General features: G+C 41.1%; 1 protein-coding gene across 3 annotated transcripts in view; it reads right to left on the bottom strand.

Moving 5' to 3' along the window:
* LOC105393522 (synaptic vesicle membrane protein VAT-1 homolog-like) overlaps positions 1 to 25077 on the bottom strand; it is a 35369-nt gene extending 10292 nt beyond the window's left edge. For all 3 annotated transcript variants that reach the window (XM_048627791.1, XM_048627792.1, XM_048627794.1), the window contains exons 1-4: positions 24700 to 25077; positions 6500 to 6629; positions 4954 to 5169; positions 2523 to 2674 (exon numbers count right to left, since the gene is read on the bottom strand). In XM_048627791.1, the coding sequence (XP_048483748.1) occupies positions 2523 to 2674; positions 4954 to 5169; positions 6500 to 6629; positions 24700 to 24950 (749 nt within the window). In that variant the 5' untranslated portion in view covers positions 24951 to 25077. The remainder of the gene's footprint in view (positions 1 to 2522; positions 2675 to 4953; positions 5170 to 6499; positions 6630 to 24699) is intronic.
* Positions 25078 to 25394: the final 317 nt, after the last annotated feature.

Raw genomic sequence — 25394 nt, 5'->3', positions numbered from 1 at the left:
TTTTGTTTAGAGGATGAACTTTCCTTGGCGATCCAATTATGCAGTGAGAATGGAGTCCTCCTTATCATGTTTAATTGTCTATCAGATATCCATTAATAAATCATTTTCAACGACAATCGTAATATTTTACAGACCTAACTATCTGTAAAGCTGTATTTATTTGTAGCTTACTAGATGGGCAACTCATAATAAAAGCGTTTTGAATCGTTTTGATCTATTAATGATCACACAAATGTCGGATTCCATTCTACACAGTGTACCTCCGTGTATAAACAAGGCATTAGAAGAAGATTTAAGGGCCGCCTGCGCGAGATACGAATATTTTTAACTCATCGTGACTAAATCCCTTCATTTTTAGAATTCCCGCATTTGAAGCCATTTCTCACGTGTGTGTGAATCGCTTGTTTCTTTTGTCTGCATTATAAATTTATTGTTATAATAGTAGTGGATGAGGTAATTCATCTTCAGCCGCTCGCGATTTTAAATTCTTAAGGATAAAAAGCTGTACCTTAATTCAATACCAAATAAACTAACGAATCTCTTTTCAAGTAAAATATGTGTGCTAATCTGAAGGTTCGGTCTCTGACAGGCTTTGATCGCGAATATACTTTGTTGCTCACTCAATGCTGACTGTCGACATATCGTTTGATCTCATCCGCAGATCGTATTCATACAAACGGCTGCTTTTTGTCATGCAAATGTGAAATTGTTTGGTACAGCCCTACGCGTCACGGTAATGTATGAGCCCAGCGCCTAACACTTCAATGTGTCTGGCTTTTTTCGTTTGGCTACTGACTAATACATTAGATAATTGATTGTTGTGTGTTTGGTGCGTCAGTCCGATTTGCTTTACTGATAATCGAGGCATAAACAACATGTTCGCTGGTAACATTGCTGTCTACTCAATGCTCCGTTGCAATTTCAAGTTAATAATCTAGTCCGTACTCGCCTTTAGACAGCAGTTTGTTTATTCTTGGAGCCAAACTCATTCATCGCTTACTATTACCAGAATGCAGCGTTGGACTAGGTTAAGTTTAAATTGGCGTGGACCGGTTGTATCATTCACTTGTATCTCAATTATCATCGCCACATTAATTTCGTCTAGTGTTACGTCTGTTATTTTAATTAGGAGAACCACAACAAAGATAATTAATTTATCTGCGATGCGACCGTGGCTCGACTTTGGGCGTGCGAAAAACTGGATTGTACATAATAATTGCATGCAAATTGCTTGTTGTACTTACTAGACTATAAAGATATCAGAGAACTAACATAGGTCTGTACCTACTCCTCAATAAGATAAAAAAAATGTTGAAGTAAAACTACGGGAATTAACGTGTCGGTATTTAGCGATCTTGTCTATAGCAAAAACAACTTATAAGCGCTAAAAGAAGTTAATACAAAAGGATTTCAACCCAAACTGTGTACTTAGGTAAGTGAACGGAACAGAAATAATGAGACGTTCGATCGAGAAGGGCTACTTATTCAAAACAGCCAATCCGTAAACTGTTTATAAAAAAATAATTAGGGTCTCCAAATAATAGGGCATTAAGTCTCAGTTAAATTATCTCTCACGAACAACGTAATAAAAGCTTACTAAATGTAGGTAGTGCTTCAAGCTAAGGCTATATAGCTGGTATACAGATGAAAGTAATGAAGCCATGAAAGAAAGGTACATAGTGCTTACGCACTTACGCACTAGGGCCAGGCTAGGACGCTGGGGCGTGGTCGATCAATACTGGGTGACCTAACTAACGAACTAGGTACCTATACATAGGTTATTCTGAAATTTGTGTCTGGCCTGGCTTCACGGTTTTGGTAAGTAGAATACAAAACTTAATATGTACCAACTAGTTAATTAGGTGTTAGCTAACCAACTGTTAATACTTAATTAACACAGTGCATGATATAGCGAAATTTTGAATTGGCTTAATTAGACAAGAATAAACTCGGAATGACGACCGAATCGTGTAGTGGTTAGTGTGTACTTAAACCTGTTTATTCTGTCTGACCAGAGGATATCATTATGAAAATTGGACTATTTTCCTTTTCCAACTTCATATAGCTACATAATAAAATGAACTTCATCACACCATCACCAACAGCCGACCCACTGCTGGACTTACATTGAGATATCTGACAGGATTTACATCAAAAATTGCTACACTGCGCTGGCCAATACACAAGGCGGCCTCCCTAGGGGAATCACAAGATTCTTACTAGCTCTTCCTCATTCAACCACTACCCTCTGTCCAATACAACGTCGTCTTCGTCATTCTAAAGTTAAGTTACATTAGAAATCATATATCTTGACTAATGCGCAGAAGGCACTATTTAGAGACCTAGGAGGGGGTGAAGAGCACTTGGAATATGTCAAAACCGCACGACTCCTTTGGTGCGCCCTATGCCGCTCCATCGCTATTGGTCTAATGTGCCAGGGCCTGTTTGGAATCCTCTCTTCACTGCAAGAAGGCCGAGTAGCCCTAAAACTTACAGACTAACATCATCACAATGTTACTTACTTGCGCACTTCGCTGGTGTAGTCGCTGCCTCGCTCGAGCAGATGGTCGATGTTGTTGTTGTTGGCCTTCAGAGCCTCGTGCTTGCTCTTGGAGCAGACTCCGAACACGGTGACATCCTTCACGGTCTTGGCTAGTTGCGCCACGGCTTGGCCCTGTGGGGGGAAGTAGGGGTTAGGCTGGAGTTTCTCATGCGATATTTGAGATACCGCCTTCGAAAGTTAGGCTACGATTTGGCTCTTAGGGAGGGATGTTTTGGTTTAGATCGCTTCAAGCTGCTTTTGATAGCTATGCTTAGAATTTCTCGTAGGAATTCCGGGATGAATTTGCAATTGAAATATCTTTATTTTAAGGCAAATTCAAAAAAGAGGAGATCGTAAACATAAATTTAAAACTTATTACCTATTTTCTGAACCTATGTGATAGTAAGTGAAGCTAGTCTCACTGAGATGAATAACCATAAGATGATTATAGTACCCATGCGTTTGCACAGTAATAAAATAATAACCATATAGATTTATCAAAATTTATTACAGTTCAATTGAAGGAAGACTGGGATTATAAATTTTGTCAAGTTCTAAATTGGAAAGCATGTTAACCTAAAGTTATTGCTAATCCCCTGCAAGCAATCTCCGCCTCCAATTGCCCCGTTTTACTGAATCTCTCTTCCGTCACAGTTAAACATCCTGCGAGTCTACTTTAACTGCACTTTGAAGTGAATGTTTAAATTCTTAAGCACTTCCAGTAGCTTCTTTATCTCAACTTTACAAATCCAATTTAATATTCTCGACACACTTAGTGCTCTCTTTGCTTTTACTTAAGCCATAAGACAAATCTACAACGGCGTCGTTCCAAACTTTTATTTCTCTTGCTATTAAAACTAATTGGTTCTGAACCGCAGCGTCACCCCACATGTCTGTGTCTTTGGGCCAATTTAAAGCGCCCTTTCTTTGCTTACAGTTTCGGGTTTCGAAGTCAATGACTGGAGTGTATAGGGTTGTATGACGTAACAGGCGGAAGTCGGCAGGAATTTTTCCTCACCAATTTAGAGCAACAATTATGACTAGTTAGGTACATTGTTTACGCGGCTATTTATGAAGTTCGGTACAACCGTTGTCGGTACTCGCTGTTACGAAGGCGAAGTTGGCTGTTACAGACGAGAATAACCTTTAAGGTGTGGCTGCCATGAATAATTGTGCCTAATTTTGTGGGTTTCCGAAGGAACAATGTAGTGTTATACACCGTTACGGTACTTATAGTTATTGTGTTTAGTAACTTACACCTAAATTAAACATGAAATTTTGAGGGCTAGACATAGACAGCAGATGTGCCTTGTTCTCGAAGAAACCGAGGCTTAAGTAAGTACTTGGCTAAACCAATATTATGCTGATAATATTTATGTTATGATTCACGTCAAGAAGTTGCAGGATTATGTGTGCAACAGGTTTTAGCGTGCGCAAAGTAATAACAAATATGTAATGTACTTATTTAGGCATTAAATGGGTTAAGTGAAGCATTTTTATCTTCTTCGTTAACGTATGTAAGTGGAGAATGTATGTAAAGTCATTGGCCTACAAAGATACATGTCATTAAGACATTATGCATTTAGATATTAAGTTAGGGCGTCAGTTAATATAGTTTCAGCGTATTTTCATTCCTACTAAATAAATTATTTTAATGCAATTGACGATGTTTTTGGCAAAAAAACGCGTCAATTTGTGGCAACCCTAAGCTCAAAACAAATTAAATCTCAAGCCACTGAAGAAGAACTGAGATCGAATTACACCACTCAATTGGGATCTTATACTTCCTCCTTAGGTAAGGGTGAGTCATATTATTTCAGGAGCTGTTCAGTGTTTGTTGTTTTTTTATCGTCTGCATTTAATCTGGGTCGTAATCGTAATCCGACAGTTTTTTCTGCTATGCCTCATTAACACTTCGTGAAATTGAACTGTTTATAATCGTAAAACTGCATGTGTAACCGTATCCGCGTGATATCATAAACACGCAAGTAGCTTGAGCACTTGTTTGTTAACCTTTCAGGGCTGAACTGCAGGACAAATTTTCGACGCAAATATAGGTAGACATAAAGATATTCAATTATTCGGCCATATCCTTAACTATCCCAGTATCAGGAACGGGACACTATTTTAAAATCGGTACAGCATGGATTTCCCCGATAGTAATTTGTAGGGACCATCATCATCAGCCACGCTTGCACGTTCACTGTTCTCCCACAGCCACAGTAAATGCCATCTAGCTGCCTATCTTTAACCCCAAAACCTGTAACAGCATGATAAGCGAACTTGAAGGTGAAAATATCTTGATGAAACCTGCACATCTACGTTTATAGATAAGTACCCTGGCTCACGAGCTATCACGCGAGATTACAATCGTCAGCATATGTACGTAATATCAATCCAATCCAACTCACCACGCCGCCTCCAGCCGAGTGCACCAGCAGACTCTTCCCAGCGGCCAGGTTGGCCATCTCGAACAGCAGCAAGTAAGCCACCACGTAGTTGGTGGTCACGGCCACGGAGTCCAGCGGAGTCATGTTGGAGGGCAGTGCGTACACGTACTGAGCGGGCACTGACACCAGCTCCGCCCAGGCCTTGTACTCGGGGAGGGCTACCACTTGGTCGCCGACCTGGGTGAAAGAAAAAAGTTAGGGTGTTGTAGGAATTGTATCATCATCGTGATCAGGTCCTGGGATCGCTAATCAGGGACCTAAGGTTTGAAGAGTAGATTTGTTATTTGTAATTGTAATGGATTTTGATGAAGAGCAGACAGGAGTATGCAGTGCTGACTGCTACAGTAGTGGTGAGGCAGTTAAAGAAGAACAATGTTTGTGGTCAGCTTGAATTGCCTTGAATAGATATATCATGTAGGAGTTTGACACTAGCCTAGGCTGGGCGGAATTCTATATGAAGAATCTAAGATGCCAAAGTTTCCTTTAGTTTTGTTATTTACAGGAGGGGGGCGTCCAATTGTGAGGGTGTAGGTAATAATTGTGTTAATAACTTAATCAATTGGGTAACCAGAGGTTGCTGAAACATTTCCTAGATTAAAATGTGTGCTTTCAGAATCGGCTCCAATGACTGAGTTGCCAGCATCAGTGAAAGTAGGTATTTTTACTCCATAAATTGAGTAGCTTTTCAGAAGTTATAGCAGCAATAATTTTTATTTAAAAGAAAAGTTTTATCAGAAATACATTACAAAATGTTCCAACAACTGTTATCGGAAAGAAAAGCTTTTATCAGAAAGAAACCTAATTTGTGCGAATGGATTCCAGCCATTACTGCTCGGATGATTACATTTAAAAAGTACCAACCAAAGCGTTCCAAAATTTAATTCTCTCAGAAGCGGCGAGTCGGCTAATTCAAGTCTGCGTTGTGGCAAAAATAACTTGCGCCAAAACTCGGATTCAGCACCCCAAGTGACCTCGGTGACACTTGTGAAGTGAACTTTACAAGATTACTCATTAATTAGGGCTCCCCTCTGCGAAGAATCTCATGCAATATTTATGGAACACAGCTCTGGAGAATTCTCCCGGAGCCGGGCGCTTGTTCGACATAAAACTGTGCGGTTTGACCCGAAATAAATCTGCCCCTCGGATCAATAATATGTATTTATTCCACGGATTTCCGAGCGCCTTTTACGGAAGTGTTGAAATATTGCAAGCGCTTTTAAAGACAGATGGTCAGATTTATCTAACTTTGAGATCGGAATTCGTTACTGAACCCGTGTATGCGTGTGTAACATGACAGACGCATATTAGATTGTACTTATAAAAAAACAGAATAATGCATTTCATTATGATGGTATGATGACCACAATAAAATTGAACGAGCATTTAATTCACTAACTTTCGAAATTTCAACTTCTTTAGGATACCTAAGACCTACGACCGATCTACCGACTAGTGCTCAAATGGTTATTGATAACAAAATACCTACAGCAAATAGATCAACATTTACCTTGAAGTTGGTGACTCCCTCGCCGACCTGCTCCACCTCGCCGGCGCACTCGAAGCCGAGGATGAAGGGCGTCTTGGGCGGCGAGTCGATGGCGCCCTGACGCACAATCAGGTCTTGGAAGTTCAGCCCGCTGCAACAAGGAAGCCAGGCGTCAATGTACCGTTTTAAAATACAATATTCTGCTTAGCATTTAGTACAGGATTATAGAACACGCAGCATAAATATGCTGAAAAAGTAAGTACTAGTTTGAAGTTTGAACCGCTGCAACAAGGAGACCGGGCGTTAGGGTTCCGTCGTACAATATAGAATATCTGCTTAACTTTAGTACAGTATTATAGAACACGCAGCATTGAGGAAGTACAAGTTTGAAGATTGGATTAGTATAATAGACGCAGCGTCATCGCTAAAAGATATGTCTTCCAGGCAACCGTTGCTTGGATGAATGGCTATGTTTACTATCTACTAGAATTACTTCGACCGGTCATAAAAATCGCAACAAAAACTGCAGATACTTGTGAGCTAGTTACCCACCGAGTGGATTATCCGATGAAAGGTCCGCAAAAGCTTTTACAAAGATCAATTAATATTGATAAGCGCGGCCCTTGGAAACTACTCTTATTATGTCGCGATGACTTGCCAGATAAATAAGAAAACTTTAATTGCCTCTCGCCAGCCGCTACTTGCGATACCCATTATCCAGAACAATCACCTATTAAAGTTTCAAAACTAATACACTTTCTGTGTAGCCTGTAGACAGCCTACATCACACACATGGTCTGTGTTTATGAAACTTATTCAGTAACAAAGAGCTGTGGGAAAGAAACGAATAACTGCTCGATTTACTATTAATAATAGTCCGAAGATACGTATCGTAAAAATCATATTTTATGGCCCATTATGTCGTTTTATGAATATTGTTCACGAAACAAAAAAAGTCTGGCCAAGACTATTGATTCCGCATCGATCCGATATATATGTATTTTGTTAAGTATTTCAATATTTAAGTAACTATAGGTTTGGTACACATATTTGTAATAGATCGCACTGTAACTTTTTTGTTATAACTTTGAGTGAGCTTTTTAAAAATACCACTAAACTCTTACTCGGGTTATTTCTTTACTAAGCAGCATGTAAAACACTCTGCATTGCATCTTCGCCGTTGATTATGTTGAATAAACCAATAATTCAGCATATAATTATAGGGCAGGGCACCATCAACGCACTCTTCATAAGCGAATACGCGAGCTTTTGCCTTCGAGACATTACAAATTACAATACGGAGTGCCTATCGCATGGTGTCCAGCGTCATTCCCTTATCTTTGCAGCTCGTTGACCTTGTTAAAATGCTGTTAAGGTTCATAATTGGGAGGACGTGTGTGCGATCAGCGGCCACAGAGGCTTACACGGCTAATTAACGAAGTGCTAAGGAATGCGGTAGCCATTTGTTATGCCGCGCAGTATATCATGCGCAGCATAACTATGTTCACATTTAAATATTTAAACTGTTGACGTTTCAATCAATATCAATGTGCCACCCTACCCTACAGCGCATAGCTACACGCTCCTTTTATTAAGGTCACTGTGGTCTTCTCATTCTGATTCCATATAATCCTCATGGGTCGGCTCCACAAATTAAAGTATCAAGCACCAGGCGCGATCTTGAGAATTATGATTGAGGTTGTTAACCTGTCAGCATAGACGTTCCTCGTATAACGTTTTTTGTGACCCTGTCATTATGAGGCGTAATAAAACAATTTGAAGAGCTGTAGTTATTCAACTTTAATCAACACTGAATAATTTCCGAAGTAACCTCTATAAAGTAGATTTTTCCTTGTTCGAAAGAGCTCCATCGATCTAATATTAGTCATACCCTTTAATGCGTTCGGAATTTGAAATATTAACAAAGAAGCAGTGCAATGCGGATGCATGGTGAACATTAAACAAATTTGATTCTTGAGAAATCTCACGAATTTAGGCTAATTGTATTCAGTTTACTTAAAGAACAGAACTACATTATTCTACAACACTCTTCAAATGTTTCTTTCTTTTTTGAATGGTGGTATCCAAGTGAAGCTGTATAAACGTGGTACATAATTTCGACATGCACTATGAATGGTGAATGGGCAGTAGCTATAAAGATAAATAAAAGGCATTCTGAGGAGCAGACACCAGATACGCCCGCGTCAGATCGATTTATAGTTGGCAGAGACGTCAATGGCCAAGATCAAGATATATTTTTTTCATTTCGTATCAATATGTTGAAATCCAACGAAAGCCTACGTCACAGCATTAGACTGCAAAGTTTTTCAATAAAACTTCGCGTCCAAACTTTGCTGAGCCAAATGATATAAATCGAAGATTCCAATGAATATCGGAATTTGAAGAATGTCTTCTATTTACTTATCCAAATCTTAAGTTATATTGGCCTGAAAATCTTGTTTTAATAAAGGGACGTATACCAACTGTACCTACACAAAAGGGGTTGGGTATTTCCATCAACATTTTACACCCCTATTAGGGTTTAAATGTCGCAGTACACACATAGGGTTGTTTTAATGTAGGTACTTTAATGAAACTTTTACGTTTACAACTTATTCACAGATTTAGGCAATAACCCTTAAAATGTGAGACATTTTATTCATTACATTACTCGTTTTTTATTAAGAGGAGACATACCGTCAGGGTTTAGAATATGTTATCTCAACTGTCGTATTTGTGTCTCTGAAATATTCATAAAATGTAACATATTTGTTTATTAGGTTGTCTGCCTGTCATAATACAGTGTGAAACACATCTTAGCTATCTGTGTAAATGAATATTTACATTAAATTCTTGCTAGCTTAGTTATGTTATAAGACTATGTGGAATGGAAGGAAGCTCTTTACCTAACATAGGTTGTTGAGTAACCTAGTCCCTAATTATAAAAGGTTCTGTATCCTTCGGGCTTTATGTGCATACTTTGCCCTTAAACAATAAAGTATATAATACACAGTTATGTATTGTCTACGTGGTCAGAGTTACAACACAGCCGTGCGGTTGATTTGTAATCGATATTTAGCCGTAGCTTCCTTTTGTGCAAGTTGGCCGGCTCGAGCCGAGAGGTGATATTATCACTTAATTTATTGGACGCAAACAATACCAGCTCTTTGTGGATGAGCCACAACAACAGACGCCTGCTGAATCACAACCGTCTATTGTTGTGAAAGACACCGCGGAATACACTAGAAAAGAAATTCAAGCGAGGGAAACCGAAAAACCTCGCTCCAACAAGTAAAACTGTCTCAAGAACACGAAATATCCTAAAGTAGCTTTTGATGGTGCCTAACTTCTAAGCAATGCCTCTCTTACCCAGCTGAAGTTTCGGGCAAACAAAGCCAAGACATTTGTTTCCCGAGCACAGTTCGCAGACACGTGAACGTTGTCTACATTATAAAGATAAGTTGGTTCGGAGCGCGGATCAATACAGCGAGACGGCTCGTCTGGGGACCGGCCTGATAAAGACACCTTCATAAAATTTTGGTACACTCAGCGGCGAAACACTTGCTTTCTTTGAATCTAAATTCTTAAGGGAGAAAGTTAAAAGTGAAATGAAATGTGGATGTGACTTTGCGGCCACCTGTACAGGGGTTGTGGCTCCGTGCCAAGATGTAGTTTACTACGAGGGGTTCAACTAATATGCGTTGTTAAGAAAATAAGAAAAGAAAATCTTAGGCGACGCTTAGTCTGCGCTTTCTTGTTATAAAACCTTGGGGATACCTCGCTGAAATAGTAAAACTAAAACTTTTATGATTCAGTGATTTGAATTTTTGTTCAACTTATTATACAGAAATTTCCCGATTTTTTTAAAGATGTTAAGCTTATTTTACGATAAAAGTTTTGTAGCGACTGAACAAGTTTATAGAATTTATGATTTTCTTACGAGGAAAGTTTGAAAGGTTGCTTTTGCAAATGAATTTTGGCTGTAAATACAACGCAACATCGCACATATTACGCTATTTTACGAGGTAAGTACAACAGTTTGCACACGGAAACAGTGAGTACATATTAATTAACAAAAGTAACAGTAGTACGTAACACATTAGTGGGCATGACGTGTGAGCGACACTTGCACCGAATATGGACTCACTTTCCGTTTTAATACGTGTCCATTACAAGTTTCACGTGGGATTCTTTCTTGTGTCATTCATTATTATTTTGTCTCTTTCAGCACTGAAAGTTCATATATTATGAGGTGTTTTGTTTGTATGAATAGTAACTTTATGAACGAATATATCTACACATTTTTAGGTTTCCTACTGGCATTAATTCTGATTCTGTAGTAATGTATAATAATAAATGAAAAATAATTCAAGGAAAAACAACAAATAGTTTAGGATGATACACCTATTTAATGACATATAATACTATATGAATCACTGGCTCAATCAACTATTTCCCTTCTTCCGAGTGCAACTGACTCAATATGTGAATCATAAGCACCGGTGTTTATTTGTTTTAGCGTGCGATTCTGTCGCCATCGCCACGCCACGGCGGCGGCGTCGCGGGGTCAGTGGAACGAGCTACCCTCGCCCGGCGCCCCCAGCGCGCTCCAGACAGGGGTGTCACCACCACAATGCACATATTAATGCATTTAATGCTTTGTAATACTGAATAATTACTACGCCCTGACATGCTACTGCATGCGCGCTAACAAACGCCCGCATGCTTTTTATTGGACGAATCAAAGTTGTATCATCTTTCCATAAATGCGCACTCAATTCTCAAAATACCGGGGACCCCTTCGATCGCGAGGACCCATATCGCGCTGGTCGGAATGTTAATCCGAGATTATCTCGCGACGCGACTCTCGTATCGAATTTTACAAACGCTACCTGACCGCTTATTCAACGGCTTGAATGGCTTCCTTTTACAACGAATAATAGTTCGTTACACGGACGTCTTACGCAGGTAGAGAACTAAACTAGTTTTTGTAGTTAATCCGTAGAATCATGCGTCTGTTGTTATAATTCCGCCGTTTACGAGCTCAGGGTGCTATAAAGTTACCACCGGCTCGTATAAAATTGAAAGTCGGCTGAGTGGGAGAGTGGTTGGTGTAGGTGAAATGGCTGTGTCATGTTAAAATGCGAGCGTCTGGCTGGAAATAGCGGCAGGCTGTTAGCAGTCGCGTGTCTCCAGGCGCTGAACGAGGCCCGAGGGCCCGCGGCGAGGCCACGGCGACCCGCCGGCGACCTGGCGACACACCGCCCGGCCCCTTCCACATTGAACCCACTAGCTCAGGCTTGCCGAACAAACGCTCCACAACTACACAATCAGTCACGCACCGACCTTTAATATCAAATCAGGCATAGCTATACCTAATCAAATTCGATATTATTGCCAACTCACGATCAGAATCAGAAACGTCTCCGGAGGAATTTAGAAACAGTTCCAAAGTTACGAGCTCATTACTATCGTGCGTCCACTTGCAGTTTTAATAAACGCGTCTATAAATCGGCTACTCTCGTGTTGTTTTAGTCACGCACCGTCATTGCTGACTTATTAATTTCATCATCGATTTACTACGTAGTCTACTCGTAAGCAGAAGAACAATAAATGTACAAATAGTAATAAGAAATCTCCTAACTCAGGGGATTTTCGTGTCCAAATGCGATTGAATTCATCAAGATAATGCCCCTAAGCTCATGCTTCGTCCTTTTAATGTAACATTAAAAATCCTGATTGAACGAGCAGCGGCGAGTGGTGCGACCCTCGTAGTTCAGTTCGGGGTAATTGTAAATTGCAGTGGCGGGGTGAGCAGGCGGCGGCGCGCCGTCCCGACGCCACTTCCACATTACTGCATAGGTAACTACCACTAAGTACTAAGTGCTGCTGCCTAGTGCCTACTACCAACCCTCTCTACCAATAGGCAGTGACGATCGACAGCGAACAATACCAGGCTTTACGCCGAATCGGTGACGCAAACAGACATTATGACGCATATCACCGCCCGTTTTTCAACAAATTACGGACGGCTTACTCGATCGCATATTTGCTTGCCGCCGACTGGAAGCGGCAATTAGTGGAATTGGATAAAGTACTCCATGGCGCCTCCGGTGCCGTCATAAATGCCACGAATCACGTTAGGAATTTGAGGCGAAACAGAGTTTAATGGAGAGAATTTCGGGTGAGGAGGTTCGCGCACCGGCGTCACGTTCCATTGCGTCTGAGCGAAATGAAATGCGGCTACCGACCGAGCAAGTACCTCCTACCTAAACCAGGAACAAAGAAAACACAATTCCGCTAAGTAAAACTTGAAGAACCTCTTCCTTAAATTGACTGCTCGGGAGAGATCCTTCAGCAAATTGGATTCGTGTCGGACCTGCCCAGTGCATTTAATACGCTCGAATTTTATTTCCCATTTTCTTGAAACTTTAGAACAGCCGGCGCAGGCGAGGCGGTCTGAAAACTTTTCAGATGCTTTCCTTTCAAACGCAGCTACTGCTAATCGAGAAGATAAATCAACACTATTTGTACATCCCTTAATCCTTTAGTAGGTACACTACCAATACAACCCTTATTACCTCCAAATTACTCCGATCTCAAAGGCTTGTATCTTGTAGTACATACCTACATAAACCCTAATCAAATTCCGCTCCATTAGCGGGAAACCGGGAAAACAAATGAAAATGTAATCCTCCGCGCGCCCCGGGGGCTTGTCTAGACAACAGCTCGTATTTTCGTCTAGATCGAGATGCCCATAGTCTGCGGAGAACGTAAAGGAAATACGTGTTTCTCTGAACCATCTGGCGACTTGGTATGTCACGTTCAGTTAGAGACTTTTAGTTCTAGGAGATGGGAACTAAAATCGACTGAGTGGAGTGGAGCCTACTGGCATTATAATTCATCAGGGGTACGTGTAGTGTATTATGGGCACCTTCTTCCGCTCATATTATTGGGGAGAATAATGTGATGTGAGCGCATAATAATAATATTTCTTCGGAACCCAAAAATGATATTTGCCTCGAGAAACCGCGGAAAGTAAAAAGTTTTCTAAAAGGTTTTTCTCGCAACTGCTAACACTACCGCTGCTTAAGTATATTTGCTGAAATGAAAAGCCCAAGATGTTATTTGCTTTTAGACCGGGGCGCGGCGGTCATAAAACATGGGTTGCGTAACTTTTGTAACCTTTACCAGTGGTCCTATCGATTTTTCCGTCCTACACAAATGATGGATAAGCTATAAAGTTAGGACCTAAAAATAGTAGCCAAGTGGCTAGCCAGTAAGTACTTGTTGAATTAATAATTGCGCAGTGACCCGCTAGCTCGAACGGACTACACTTTTACATGCACTTTCTACAGCGGCGCTTGAGTTTCCTTTTCGCATAAAACGTTGGATTAAAATCCAGCCAGACATAATTAATCTTAATTGGACCCAATTAAAGTTCAAATTTAATTAATAGTCTTGCAAATTCTACCGGTTATATAGGAGTAGGTAGGTATCATAGTTATATTTGTTGTAAAATCTATAATCGTGTTCTGTAAATTTTAATTTCGTTCGATTTTGAAATGTTCCGATATTTTAAGCTGTGCTATGAATAACTTAATTATATTAATTCATTCCTTTATCCACGGACAGCTCACACAATGCTTTGTGGTATTTCCTCATATGCGTATAAGTATACTTTCTGATTCATTTGTATTCCATACTGTGCGCCGTACAATCAATATCACAACTTTTTGCGTAGCACTAGGGACACGCAAACCTGACAATCTCTAGTTTCTTATTTGTTTCTATGATTATTTGTTTACTCATTAAATAATGTCTCACCTGTTTGTTTGGGTAACCTACTTATCTATGTAAACTAACAAGTGAATATGCCATTACAATGTCGTTAAAATCTGGCAAGTACGGACTGTACTTAATATTATATTAAAATTATGTATGTTTGATTTGTAGGTCCCTCTTTTAAACGACTGCCTACATATTGCGAAGTTGCGATGTTAAGGTTACGTTACGAAACTGACACCTTTATAGCTAGGGTGATTCAGTCCTTCGTTTTCATTATTCTGAAATAATGAAAACGAAGGACTGAATCACCGTAGCAAAACGTAGTAAGGCACCTAGACAGTACAACATTATCGTCAGCACAGTACACATTGGCAATGTCGATAAAGTTGCGGATCATTGACTTACGCCGACTGTACCGGTCAAGTAAATATTCCTCTGTTATGAATAGACACAGGAAACTGTTCGCTATTTTAAATGCAAGTTAAACGTATGAACCCATGAATATATGCAAAATTCCTAGCGAGTGATTCATTTAGTGCTATTATGTTTGTTACATAGAGATGACAAGACCCTGATTAGAACATTTGCATAATGTAATATGATTAAATGAGTTATGCTGTAGACACTATAAACTGGACTGTGATAAAACTTAATAGAATTACTGCGTCAGTACTTAGTGGATAATAACTTGGGTTCCGATTAATGTATGACTTATTAGTAGCTGTGGAAGCAAACAACTATGAAAAAGAACGTAGTGTACGTAAATCTAAAGTTATAGATACCGTTACAATATCTTTAAATACGTTGTTTATAGAGAATTTGTGTCAAGGGAGGGATATAAGTGCAGAACTAGCTCCATATGCTAAGCATTTTCTGAAAGAATGTAAAAAGACCACAATGTGTCGTGCAAATTATGGGAGAAATGGTGTCACCATGTCAACATTAGCGTGCTGGGACTTCAAACGTTTCATGTTTGATCACATTCCGTACCTAGGTAAATTAGGTGCCCTAAATACCTCTAACAGTAGAAAGCATTAATATTTCAAAATAAGTTTTAAATTCACATAGGTATCCTTCAATTGTTAAAGAATTCCTTGAATAATCTGTAAATATGTATGCTGTTGGTGTATCTATAATAAATAAATAAGAAAATGATTTACAGAGAGGCGTTAGCTCGCTCCCTAATGGGGTTCAGAAACAGACGTCGGATCACGCGCCAGCTAAACTAAACTAAGCTAAAAGGCAACCCTCTTCAGGCGGACGTGATTGACCTGGATCCGAGAAGTCTAGAGAAAACCCTCACTTCAGAAAGATAAAACTTTTATTCCTGCGAAGGTAAAATCGCAGGCTCTGGGGGCCAACAAAACTTGGAGCCAGGTTTCGGGATCGGCCTATAAATTTTCCAATTGTTATTCATGAAAATTCTAATCCAATGTTATTTTGTTTTTACAGCTTGAATTTTTCAAATTGCTTTGGACATTGGACATTAGTCTTTTTTCGTCCCATCCAGAATTCGGATTCTAAATGGAATTTTAAATAGAACTTGGGAATTTTTGCAGGGTTTAACATAGGTGACCAAATATTGAATTTTAAAAAGAACTTTGGAGTTTTTGCAAGATTGTCAAAGAGATAGCGGTCCCATCCATCGTTGCGTGAACGTTGAGGCGCAAGGACAACGGCGTGGCATGACGAGAGGTGTGTGTACTAGCACTAGACTATCTGCTTCCGATCAGCGGGAACCGACCAACCGCGAATTAAAGCATACCACCGATGTAATTATAGTAATTATCATGAGGCTAGCGGTGTATCCGCACCGCACAATAATGCGAATTTATTCTTAGCTACGAAATGTAACGCTCCCTTACATAAAAGTAAATATGGATCGGATCATATCTAAACCTTATTTGTCATGTCCAGGCGGTAAGCTGCTAAATGTATGGTATAGGTCGTTATGAAGTTTGTCATGAACTCATGATGAAGGGCTTGAGCTTGGTATATTTCAATAGGTAATTATTATACATATAATGGAGTCATAAGGTTGTTAGCAGAGTTGTCTATGCCTAGTTGCATCTGATTCTATCATCTACCTATCCACCTGTATACGTAGGGCACGACCCTATGTGAAGATAAAGTTTCATGTCACAGGATCCCTTCGTTCAGTTATCTTTAGAAACCACAGTTACAGGAGGCTATACCTACATACGATTAGTTTATGTTAAATTATAACATAAACTTTAATATAAATATAAATCTGCAAATTGCAAATGCCACGGTTGATAAATAAATCGATAAAAGCACGTTTTCTAAGATATATTGCTTTACTTTCACTTCTCTTTCGCGTAAAAGTCCGATCGAAAGCGAAATATTCAAGTCTCAAGAGCATGTTGCATTATTTAAAGCCTTTGATGTCTGGTGTCCATAATAATACCGAGTCTTTTTTCGGCATTGTAACGTCGAGTCGAGCCAATGTCATCAGTGAAAACGAGGGTATCTTTTTCAGAAAAAAGTCTCAGTATGATTAGAGTGCTCCCGCAGCTTTTTATTCGCTTCAAAGTACGTAGGTACATATACAAGCATATACATTGTTACAGTTTCTTTTGATTGCCCTACTCCATCAGCGAACAAGAAAAGTGTCTACGGGCGGTCCCCGACACTTTGGCTAAAGTATCGTTGGAAACTGTGCAGTTCGCGAGCTACGAGAGCGTGAATCAAATTAGTCGTGTGCTTCTATTATGACTTGAGTGTATCAAACAGTTATTCCGGTCACGAAGTGCTTGCGGCCGAACAAAGCGGCAGGAATGCGGGCGCGCAGGCTTCGCGTCCTTCAGTGACGTGCCAAAACATCGCTGAAAGCTGTTTCTTATCTTTTTTTGCGGACCGTCGGCCATAATCACTACCAGCATTTTGGGGCTTGCGTTGTTGCGTCCGCGCCGAACAATCGGCCCTTTGTGCGGCTGTTATCGAACACGGTGTAAGTGGTTGTACAATCACGCTGTCTGTCCGTTACTAACAGACCAGCAGGAAAACACACTCATCGTGTAAGAATCGTAAAAGAATCTTATCTAGATATTTTTTCAAACCTCCTATATTGCTTCTTGGAATTTTATCTTCGACACTTAACCGATAAAGAAGGCAAATATGAATATGAGAAATGTATCAATACGAGACACAATGTTGACAATGGCGACTGGATTCTTTGGTGTTACTGTTAACTTTACGTTTACTAAGTCTCCTCTTATTTACTTAGGAACTGAATGTAACAGAGTAAAAATAACATCGATATAATAAGTAGACAATAGGTGGACATCGAACATACTTGCAGGGTGAGACGCAAATGAATTCAACATAAATAACGTAACTACAAAATGACCCCTCTGTCCCTTGCCAACCGTATGCGGGCGACAAAAAACTACCAGCAGTGTGTCAACCAACTCCCAGCGCAATAAAATAATAAACAAAATAAACCATCATAAGGCCAGTTCCCAACCCAACCGTTAGGAAGCAAAAAGAGCTAATAAATCCAATAAGTATGATGGAAATAGTATGACTTGCCAGTTGCCCTCTCGGCTAAGCAAAAACTGAAGATTTCGTAACATGAGTCGAACCGATCCGTACCTACCTACAAGTTTTTTCAACACGGTCTTAATGTAACGGGATCTATGAGAATGCGAGGTTTATCCTACATGGGCATTCCGAGCACAGGATAGAAAGTGGGCTAAATGGCATCGGATGAGCCTCATCTTATCACGAGCATCACAACCACCTAAGTAAGAAGACTATTATTATATATGCTTTGGGTTAAGATAGAATTGTGCCATTTAAAGAAAAAGAGGTAAATAATTTGACCACCTCCCCGATAAGTGTCTTTAAAGCAAAATTATAGTGTTTTGAGAACAATGACGTATGTAGGTACTACGCGCGTACATAAAGAAACGATATGAAAATGGCGAACTTATGAAACGAGTAGGGAAGAATATAGATAGACCTAAAACACGTCGAGATAGCACAAGTTTATTATTTTTTTAAACGCAAGTATATACATAAATATTCGTAACTACTAAGAAGGAGCCGCTGGCTGGCAACAAGCAAGTGATGGAAATATTATTAGGGCTGGTTGTAGTACCTACAACCGGAGGGCGCTGTAACCGCACTAAATATAGACGGCAGGCAATCGCCACGGAATTCATACACAGAACACGTTTGCAATGTGAGGGAAGTTGCTATGAAGAGATTAGCTACTGAGATGTTGGGGCGGCTTTATCAATTTATGTCGAGCGAAATTCTGGCTCGAGACACGTCCGTTACTTATCGATTTTCTGTAAAAGGTTGTTGTTGGGAGACAATGAAGACAGAATTACATTAAGCTTTAATAATAAACAGATTATTTAGTTTAAAGGTTTCTTGTAGCTTCACTGGTAGGTACCTCAGCAGTTTGAGGACGTTATATGCCTATATGACGCCTATTAAAATCTGCACTAACATTTCCACAATATCTTAAGTTCTATCTGCATTTTGTATTAAAGAAAGAAGCTAATCCAGTTCAATCATTCGTGACTATTTTACTATCCACGCTCAATTGGAAGACCGAGCTATTTTCCTCGAAGACTTCTAGTGTAACTGTGGACCGGTTGATTTAATAGGGGATTTAATGGTCCGGAGAAGTGGAAATCTTTTCATGTGGACCTAATGCGAGAGGCTATGATAAATGACTTTACAAGTATCTTCGCCAGAGACGGCTCGCTTAGATTTGATACAACCACCTATGTCGGCTATAAATTACACAGGCTTACCTATTTATCAATAAGGTAAAAAAAACTGGACCAACGTTTTTTTGGGTAGAAAAAAGGTAGCAAAAACTGCGTGAGACATTAGCCTGGTTTGGCAGGGTTAAGTACTCTGTTTGTTTGAAGGTACCATGAGTTACGTAACTACTTAGTTGGTTTAAGCATGTCGTGTCCCTGAATATTAAATCACAGAACAAAAACAATACTAATCAGATTATGAAACACCAACACCACCACAGCGATAACATATTGATTATTTGAGTAAGTATTCAATATTTGTTCGCTAATAGCTTCGTCGCTAAACTGCTTGGATAACAAATAAATATGTAATTTACTTAGATGAACTGCATTGCTTTATTATGTCCGTTAATGATTGAAGCAAGTAAATAGAGTTACCTGCGACGAACACGAATTGAATCGTAATCGAACGCGGCTCGCTTTTTGCATTCAAATGAGGGTGACCATTATTTTAGTTTAGTTGTGGACATTCTCGCATTTATCTCAATATAGTTTTTTCGCCTTGCTCTAGAGACGTAATTCGTGTTACAGAGTTTTACTTTTATTTACTGATGGAAAAAGTAAAAATAATAATATTAAGAGTGTAATATAATAGCCTCCATTTTATCGTAATTCTGTTCCGAAATGACTTGGAAAGAGCACGTAATCCAAGAGCGTATCCAATTTCCCCTTTATGTGTTCGTGAGACACATTCAACAGGTCCATTTACTTTATACGCAGTCTTGGCGGTATCACGCAGCGAACCCCTAAATCACCAGATTTGTCAAAATCAACGCGAGAAACGGAAGATATCAACGTCGGATATGAAGATTAACATTGGGGAGAGCAGAAAAAACAAACCTACTAAGAATTCCGCTATTGGAATGAGGAAAAAATAGTAACACATGCTTCTATTCATTTATCGAAGAGCACGGTTAATGGGCCCTATAAAAAACAAGCATCGGCGTCGAAAGACGTAGGGCCGGCCGGCGGCGCGGATGTGAGCGGGGGCGGCGGGAGCGCGGGGCGGGGGCGCGCCGTATTGATCCGCCGGCCCCCCGCACCCCGCGCCCCTGCAGACCACGCGCCCGCCACCCCATGTCAGGGTGCTAAAATACTACCACACCCCTTTTTTCATACGAATCGAGTCACGGGATTTTCCAATTCAATTTACCCAGGCAACAGAGAATGTAAGCAATAGATAATGAGAATAATTATTAAAGTTACCACGAAATGGTGTGCAGTGTGCGCTATTAAATATTGAAACCGATACGTCGAATTCATTACGTACTTACACACAAACACACGAATATCTTGTATTGATCGATGCTAGCGAAATACGAAATGCAATGGACGAAACTTTCATACAACAACTGCGATTTAACGTCTAAGAAGATGCGAACCTGGCTACATTCCGAGAACCTTCGACGGGATTTCGGTGATTTATATCCTGTCATACGCGTTTTATTTGTCGCAAAAAGATTAAAGTATGCGACATGCTCGCTTCCATATAGAGTGGCGGGTCGATTCGATTATGGGCACAATAAGCGAAAGAGCATTTTGGTGAGTTCGTTGACTCCGCGAACAATGTGGCCACGGCGGCGGATGGGCCCCGACCCCGCGTGTGCTGGAGACGAGGGATTTTATAGACGCGGCACATGTCCCGGCCAGCGGCTTCCGTCCCCGGCCACACGACCCAGCACCGGTACAACCACATACATACCTTGAATTTTAAAACCAACCTTTTTTGTATCCTTCAATCTTTAACTATGCAGTAGCAGAGCAGAATAGTTGGTGAGCTATCAGAAGCACCACCCATGACTATCGCTCCCTGACATGGATTAATTTGAAAGATAAGCTTGTGACTGTGGAATATACCGCTTTACCCCCTTGTAGTTAATGTGTTAATTTGTCTGATGACAAGAATAAATTTAAGGAATTAGGTAAGAAATTTGATCCAAAGTAGCAAGCTAACTAAAGCAATTTGTAAATATCCCTCAGCACAAAAGGAAGATTATTTAATGTTTACATTAATATTTGTTTATAAATATTTGAACCTATCAGCTAAAGATATGTTTACTCTTCAAACAATTGTGACTCAGGGACCTTGCGGAGGTCAAAATTATCAATGCAAACAATATAATCGTTCGCCCCGTCATCGTCATAAGTGTGCCCCAAATTGATATGGCATTAGAATGCAAAATGTGCGTGGAGTCTTTTATCAATTTAGCAGTTTCGTGTCTCGTAGATGAGTCAGTGACGATAACTTGACTGACTCACTCCCACTGAAACTTAGCTGCGCTTCAAGAATAAAACCGTGACGCATCATTCATACTCCCGTCGCTAATTGTTCATTAGATTGTTTCGCAACTTACAATGGATTTGAAAAGCCGAAATTTTACTACGCCCCATGAGAACAAAGCTTTTGGTGAACCATCATCATTACATTTCATAAACTTAACCCTTCTATTGTGAACCTTTCAACTTCGACAACGGCCATTTTATCGATACAAATTAATACGAGGTCAAATATACAGTATACAGTGGAAGGCTTTCTAAGTACCAGAACCTTTTTTCTAGTAACCGAGCATGCATACACGAACGTCAGAGCCCGCAGACATATCATGATTGATTGAAAGATGGATGGACGCTTCCCTCCTTGCGGGTCAGGCCAGCGAGCGACAACATGTTATTACAAAAACACGAAACAATACAACCTGTTATTATAATGCAGTGATCTCCAAAATACTGGACTGGTCATGATGATCGTTTTTTTAAAAGACAAAACCTTGAAATGAACGCATTGGGTTTTAATCAACTGATATTGAAATAGTAAGAGGGTTCGAGAGAAAATAATTCACCCGTAGCGAAAGTAATTTGTACTAATATATCAATGTACCATGTGGCCGTACAAAGATAGGGGAGGTCAATAAAACGTCAATTCGAACATAAAGCATCTATTAAACTAAGAATTTATGTTCTTTTCTGAATAAAATCCTAAACATTGAATCAACAAATTTGTATTTTATGTCTTCATCAAAGTTTTATGAAGATTTACTTATACGAATTGAAAGGAACGAAAGCTGAATCTTGAATTGATTCAATCATCGGCATTCAAATTTGCAAATACTATAGACGGGTATATCAAAATGGCCGAGCCATAGTGAACAAGTCCTCCCACATGCTCGCTGCAGGTATACTGCAACCCTGCAACTTATTCCAAGCCAGTTAGCTTAAGAACATGACTTTCTAGTGACTCATAGGAAGAGAGCTATCGTGCACAGACGCTCTCAATAAGGAAGAGGGCAATAAACAAATTCATCTCTCCCATCTTTATAATGCACAATACTGCACTTTATACCATAAAGAATAAACGTTGCAGACCATGAGGGAGGCTATTTTTAGGGTCTGAATTAAAATGACAACAAAGGAACGGATGTGAGCAATTAACTGGTGCTTTCGCCACAAAAAGGGCGCACCACGTCATGAGATAGCCATGCAATGCCATGACCCCTGAGAACATAGAATGTGAGTTGCAACTGACGATAATTACAACCACTCGCTGATGTGATGACAAATATCAAATCATTCCGAGTACTTAACAAAAATAAAAGCCGTTTAATGGTGCCCCACACCATTACACAAGTCAAGAAAAAAAAGCCCGGCCATCACAACACAAGGTTCTCATCCTTAGTTCATCTCATGTGTAATTAAGCACTCTCGGAAATCAAAAAGAAAGCCACTCACAAGAGGCGTGAGTACGTCGATTGTTCTGAGAAGACGTCTCACGCTGGAACTGACTTGACCTAATTGAAAATAATGGTGCTTTATTCATCCGTCGGTCCCTTCAAGAAGACTTACAAAAACATATTAGTCTGGCACGCGATGCCTGCCTGCACCACCAGAGTGCCAAGCCTCATGGTGGGATGAGTTTCACTTAAAACTGTTTCATGTCATTAATTTAATAGCGCTCTCAAACAAGGAAGTCTTGTGTGTCTGGAATGGGTTACGACGATTAGATGTTTCAGCTCGATCTCTCAATAGCTACTTAATTATCCCCTTTAAATTCCGCAATAAAACCTTAACGAGCATCATTTAGAGAAAATTAAATCAAGCGTGAAAAATTTACGATTCGTCTCGATCCCCACCGTTTTCAGTCCACGCGAAGTACAAAGTCATGGCCATCCTAACCGTTCTGAGCTAGACACCTATTATTTTCAAATATTCGGCAGTTACGTAATAGCATTTTAATTGTGGGTCAACAATCTTTGAGAAATCTTGTTTCCTTGCTATACGAACATTTGATGTTGAATTGGGGCACAGTAACTTATTTAGTAACCAAATAAGTAACAATGGCGGAATATTCTTGTAAGAATCTGAATCGTAATGGAACATCAAAGCATGAATATTACCCGTATTCATTTCATGTGAAACAAGTTAAATCGGCGTAAAAATGCAGGCTTTTGCAGCGTTTAAGTCCGTCTGGTGCAGCCAGTGTGGGCGGAACTCACACGTTTTTGCGGTGCAAGGCTGAGGACTTGTAGCGCCGGTCGAGGCACAACTAGTCGGCTCATATTTTGCAGCAGCTGGCTCCGAGTATGTCGCGGTCATTTACATATTAAGTCGCAGATAAGCGCGCTATATTTAGCACGGGGATGCGCCTCCTAGCGCCTACATCTCAGACCTCCGCACTTCGCATACCTCTCACGACGACTGGGCCCACACGCCATTTATCTCATAATAATACGATTCAACTAATGGAAGACCTGCCTACATTGAATAATAATGTTCGCCGGTTACTTCTCACAGCAATAAAAACAGCCATGATGAATGAAAGTAAAGCTCAACTACCCATCCATGAATGCAAGGGTAAAAATCTCGAACAGTTAAGTGGACTTTGTTAAGGCTTTAACGAACTGCAGTTAACGTTAACGAGAAAAGTGGCAGATAACTCATGCGTCTGCGCCGGCAAGTAGCGGCTGTCGTCGGTCGCATTATCTAAAGCACTGGAGCGATAAAAACGAACAAAGAACAATGTCAGCCGATACTCAATTCACTTTCGCACGAACTCGGTCCAAGCGGCTTCGTATGACAAAATAACATTAATTTCCAGCGACCATCCGTGCTGCGTCCGAGGCGCAACTTGCGTGATCGCCTGGCTTGTGCGATGTACGATCGTATTTAATTTTATATATTCCGCAGAAAGACTGGACGGGCGAAATCGGGCGAAGAAAGATCACGACAATGTAAATGACATGCATAGCAATAGTATGAGAATCGGCTCGACCGGAGGCATGGCCGTCGGAGTGTAGATCCGGGGGGCGCGGCGGGGGCGCGGAGGGCGCGGGGGGCGTGCGTGCAAATTTTCGGATTGGTCGGGTGCATCTCGCTGCGGCAGATGTGAATCAGCAATGTTAATGAGGCGGCGAACCCGTCCCGGCGCGGCCTGCCCGGCTACACACACCGACGCACAAATTAACGCGCCCTTCACCATCATTCGTAGTAAATACACAGTAACAAAACAATAGTCCAACACTACCCTCATTAGCTGCGACATTCAAATGTAACTGATTTCAGCAAAAGTTTTTTTTTCTATATCATGCGCGGCTAGGAGGATTGCGTTGAGTGTAAGTATGGGATGTGGGGACTCACCAGGCCTTGACGCGGATGAGCACCTCCCCCTCGGCGACGGTGGGCTCGGGCTTCTTGAGGATCTTGACGGTCTTGAGGCCGCCGAAGCCGGTGAGCACGACGGCGCGCATCTCCTTGGGCGGCGGCGCGGTCTCCTTGTCGTCCGCCGCCGCCTTGTCCGGGGTCTCCTCGGGGGGCGAGTCGGTGGCTCCGTTCTCGGTCGGGGTCTTCTCGGGCGCAGCCGCCGCGGGGGTGTCCGTGCTCTCCGTCATGTCTGCGGGTGTAGAGTGTCGCGGTGAGGAACGCTGCGAGCGGCGGACGCGGTGCGAGTGCCCGGGCGAATGTGTCGGAAGCCGGCCGGCGAAACGACGCGTCGAACAACGAATGAGTGGAGGGAAGGGCGTTGCGCGCGCAGAGGGTGCGGGCGCGGCGGCGGGGGCGCGGGGCGCAGGGCGGGGGGGGGGCGACGCGCGCGCCACCGCACGACAGGTGGCCCGCGCCGGCCGGTTCTCGAACCACGCTCGGTGCCTCCGCACTTACATGTCGCAACTTTATGCGAGGAATACAAACTGGATTAACTTTATTACTCAAAACCAATTTCCGGAGCGCACTAAAGTCTCGGCTATTTTGGCTGCGACGGAGCTCGCTCAAAAATTGGCTTCGTGAGCTTCATCAGATACAGTACTTACCGGCGGGTCGCGGGTCACAGGTTGTCT

The sequence above is a fragment of the Plutella xylostella genome, chromosome 19, assembly GCF_932276165.1.
Source record: "Plutella xylostella chromosome 19, ilPluXylo3.1, whole genome shotgun sequence".
In the NCBI taxonomy this organism is placed as follows: domain Eukaryota; kingdom Metazoa; phylum Arthropoda; class Insecta; order Lepidoptera; family Plutellidae; genus Plutella; species Plutella xylostella.
This window is presented reverse-complemented; position numbering and strand designations above follow the sequence as displayed.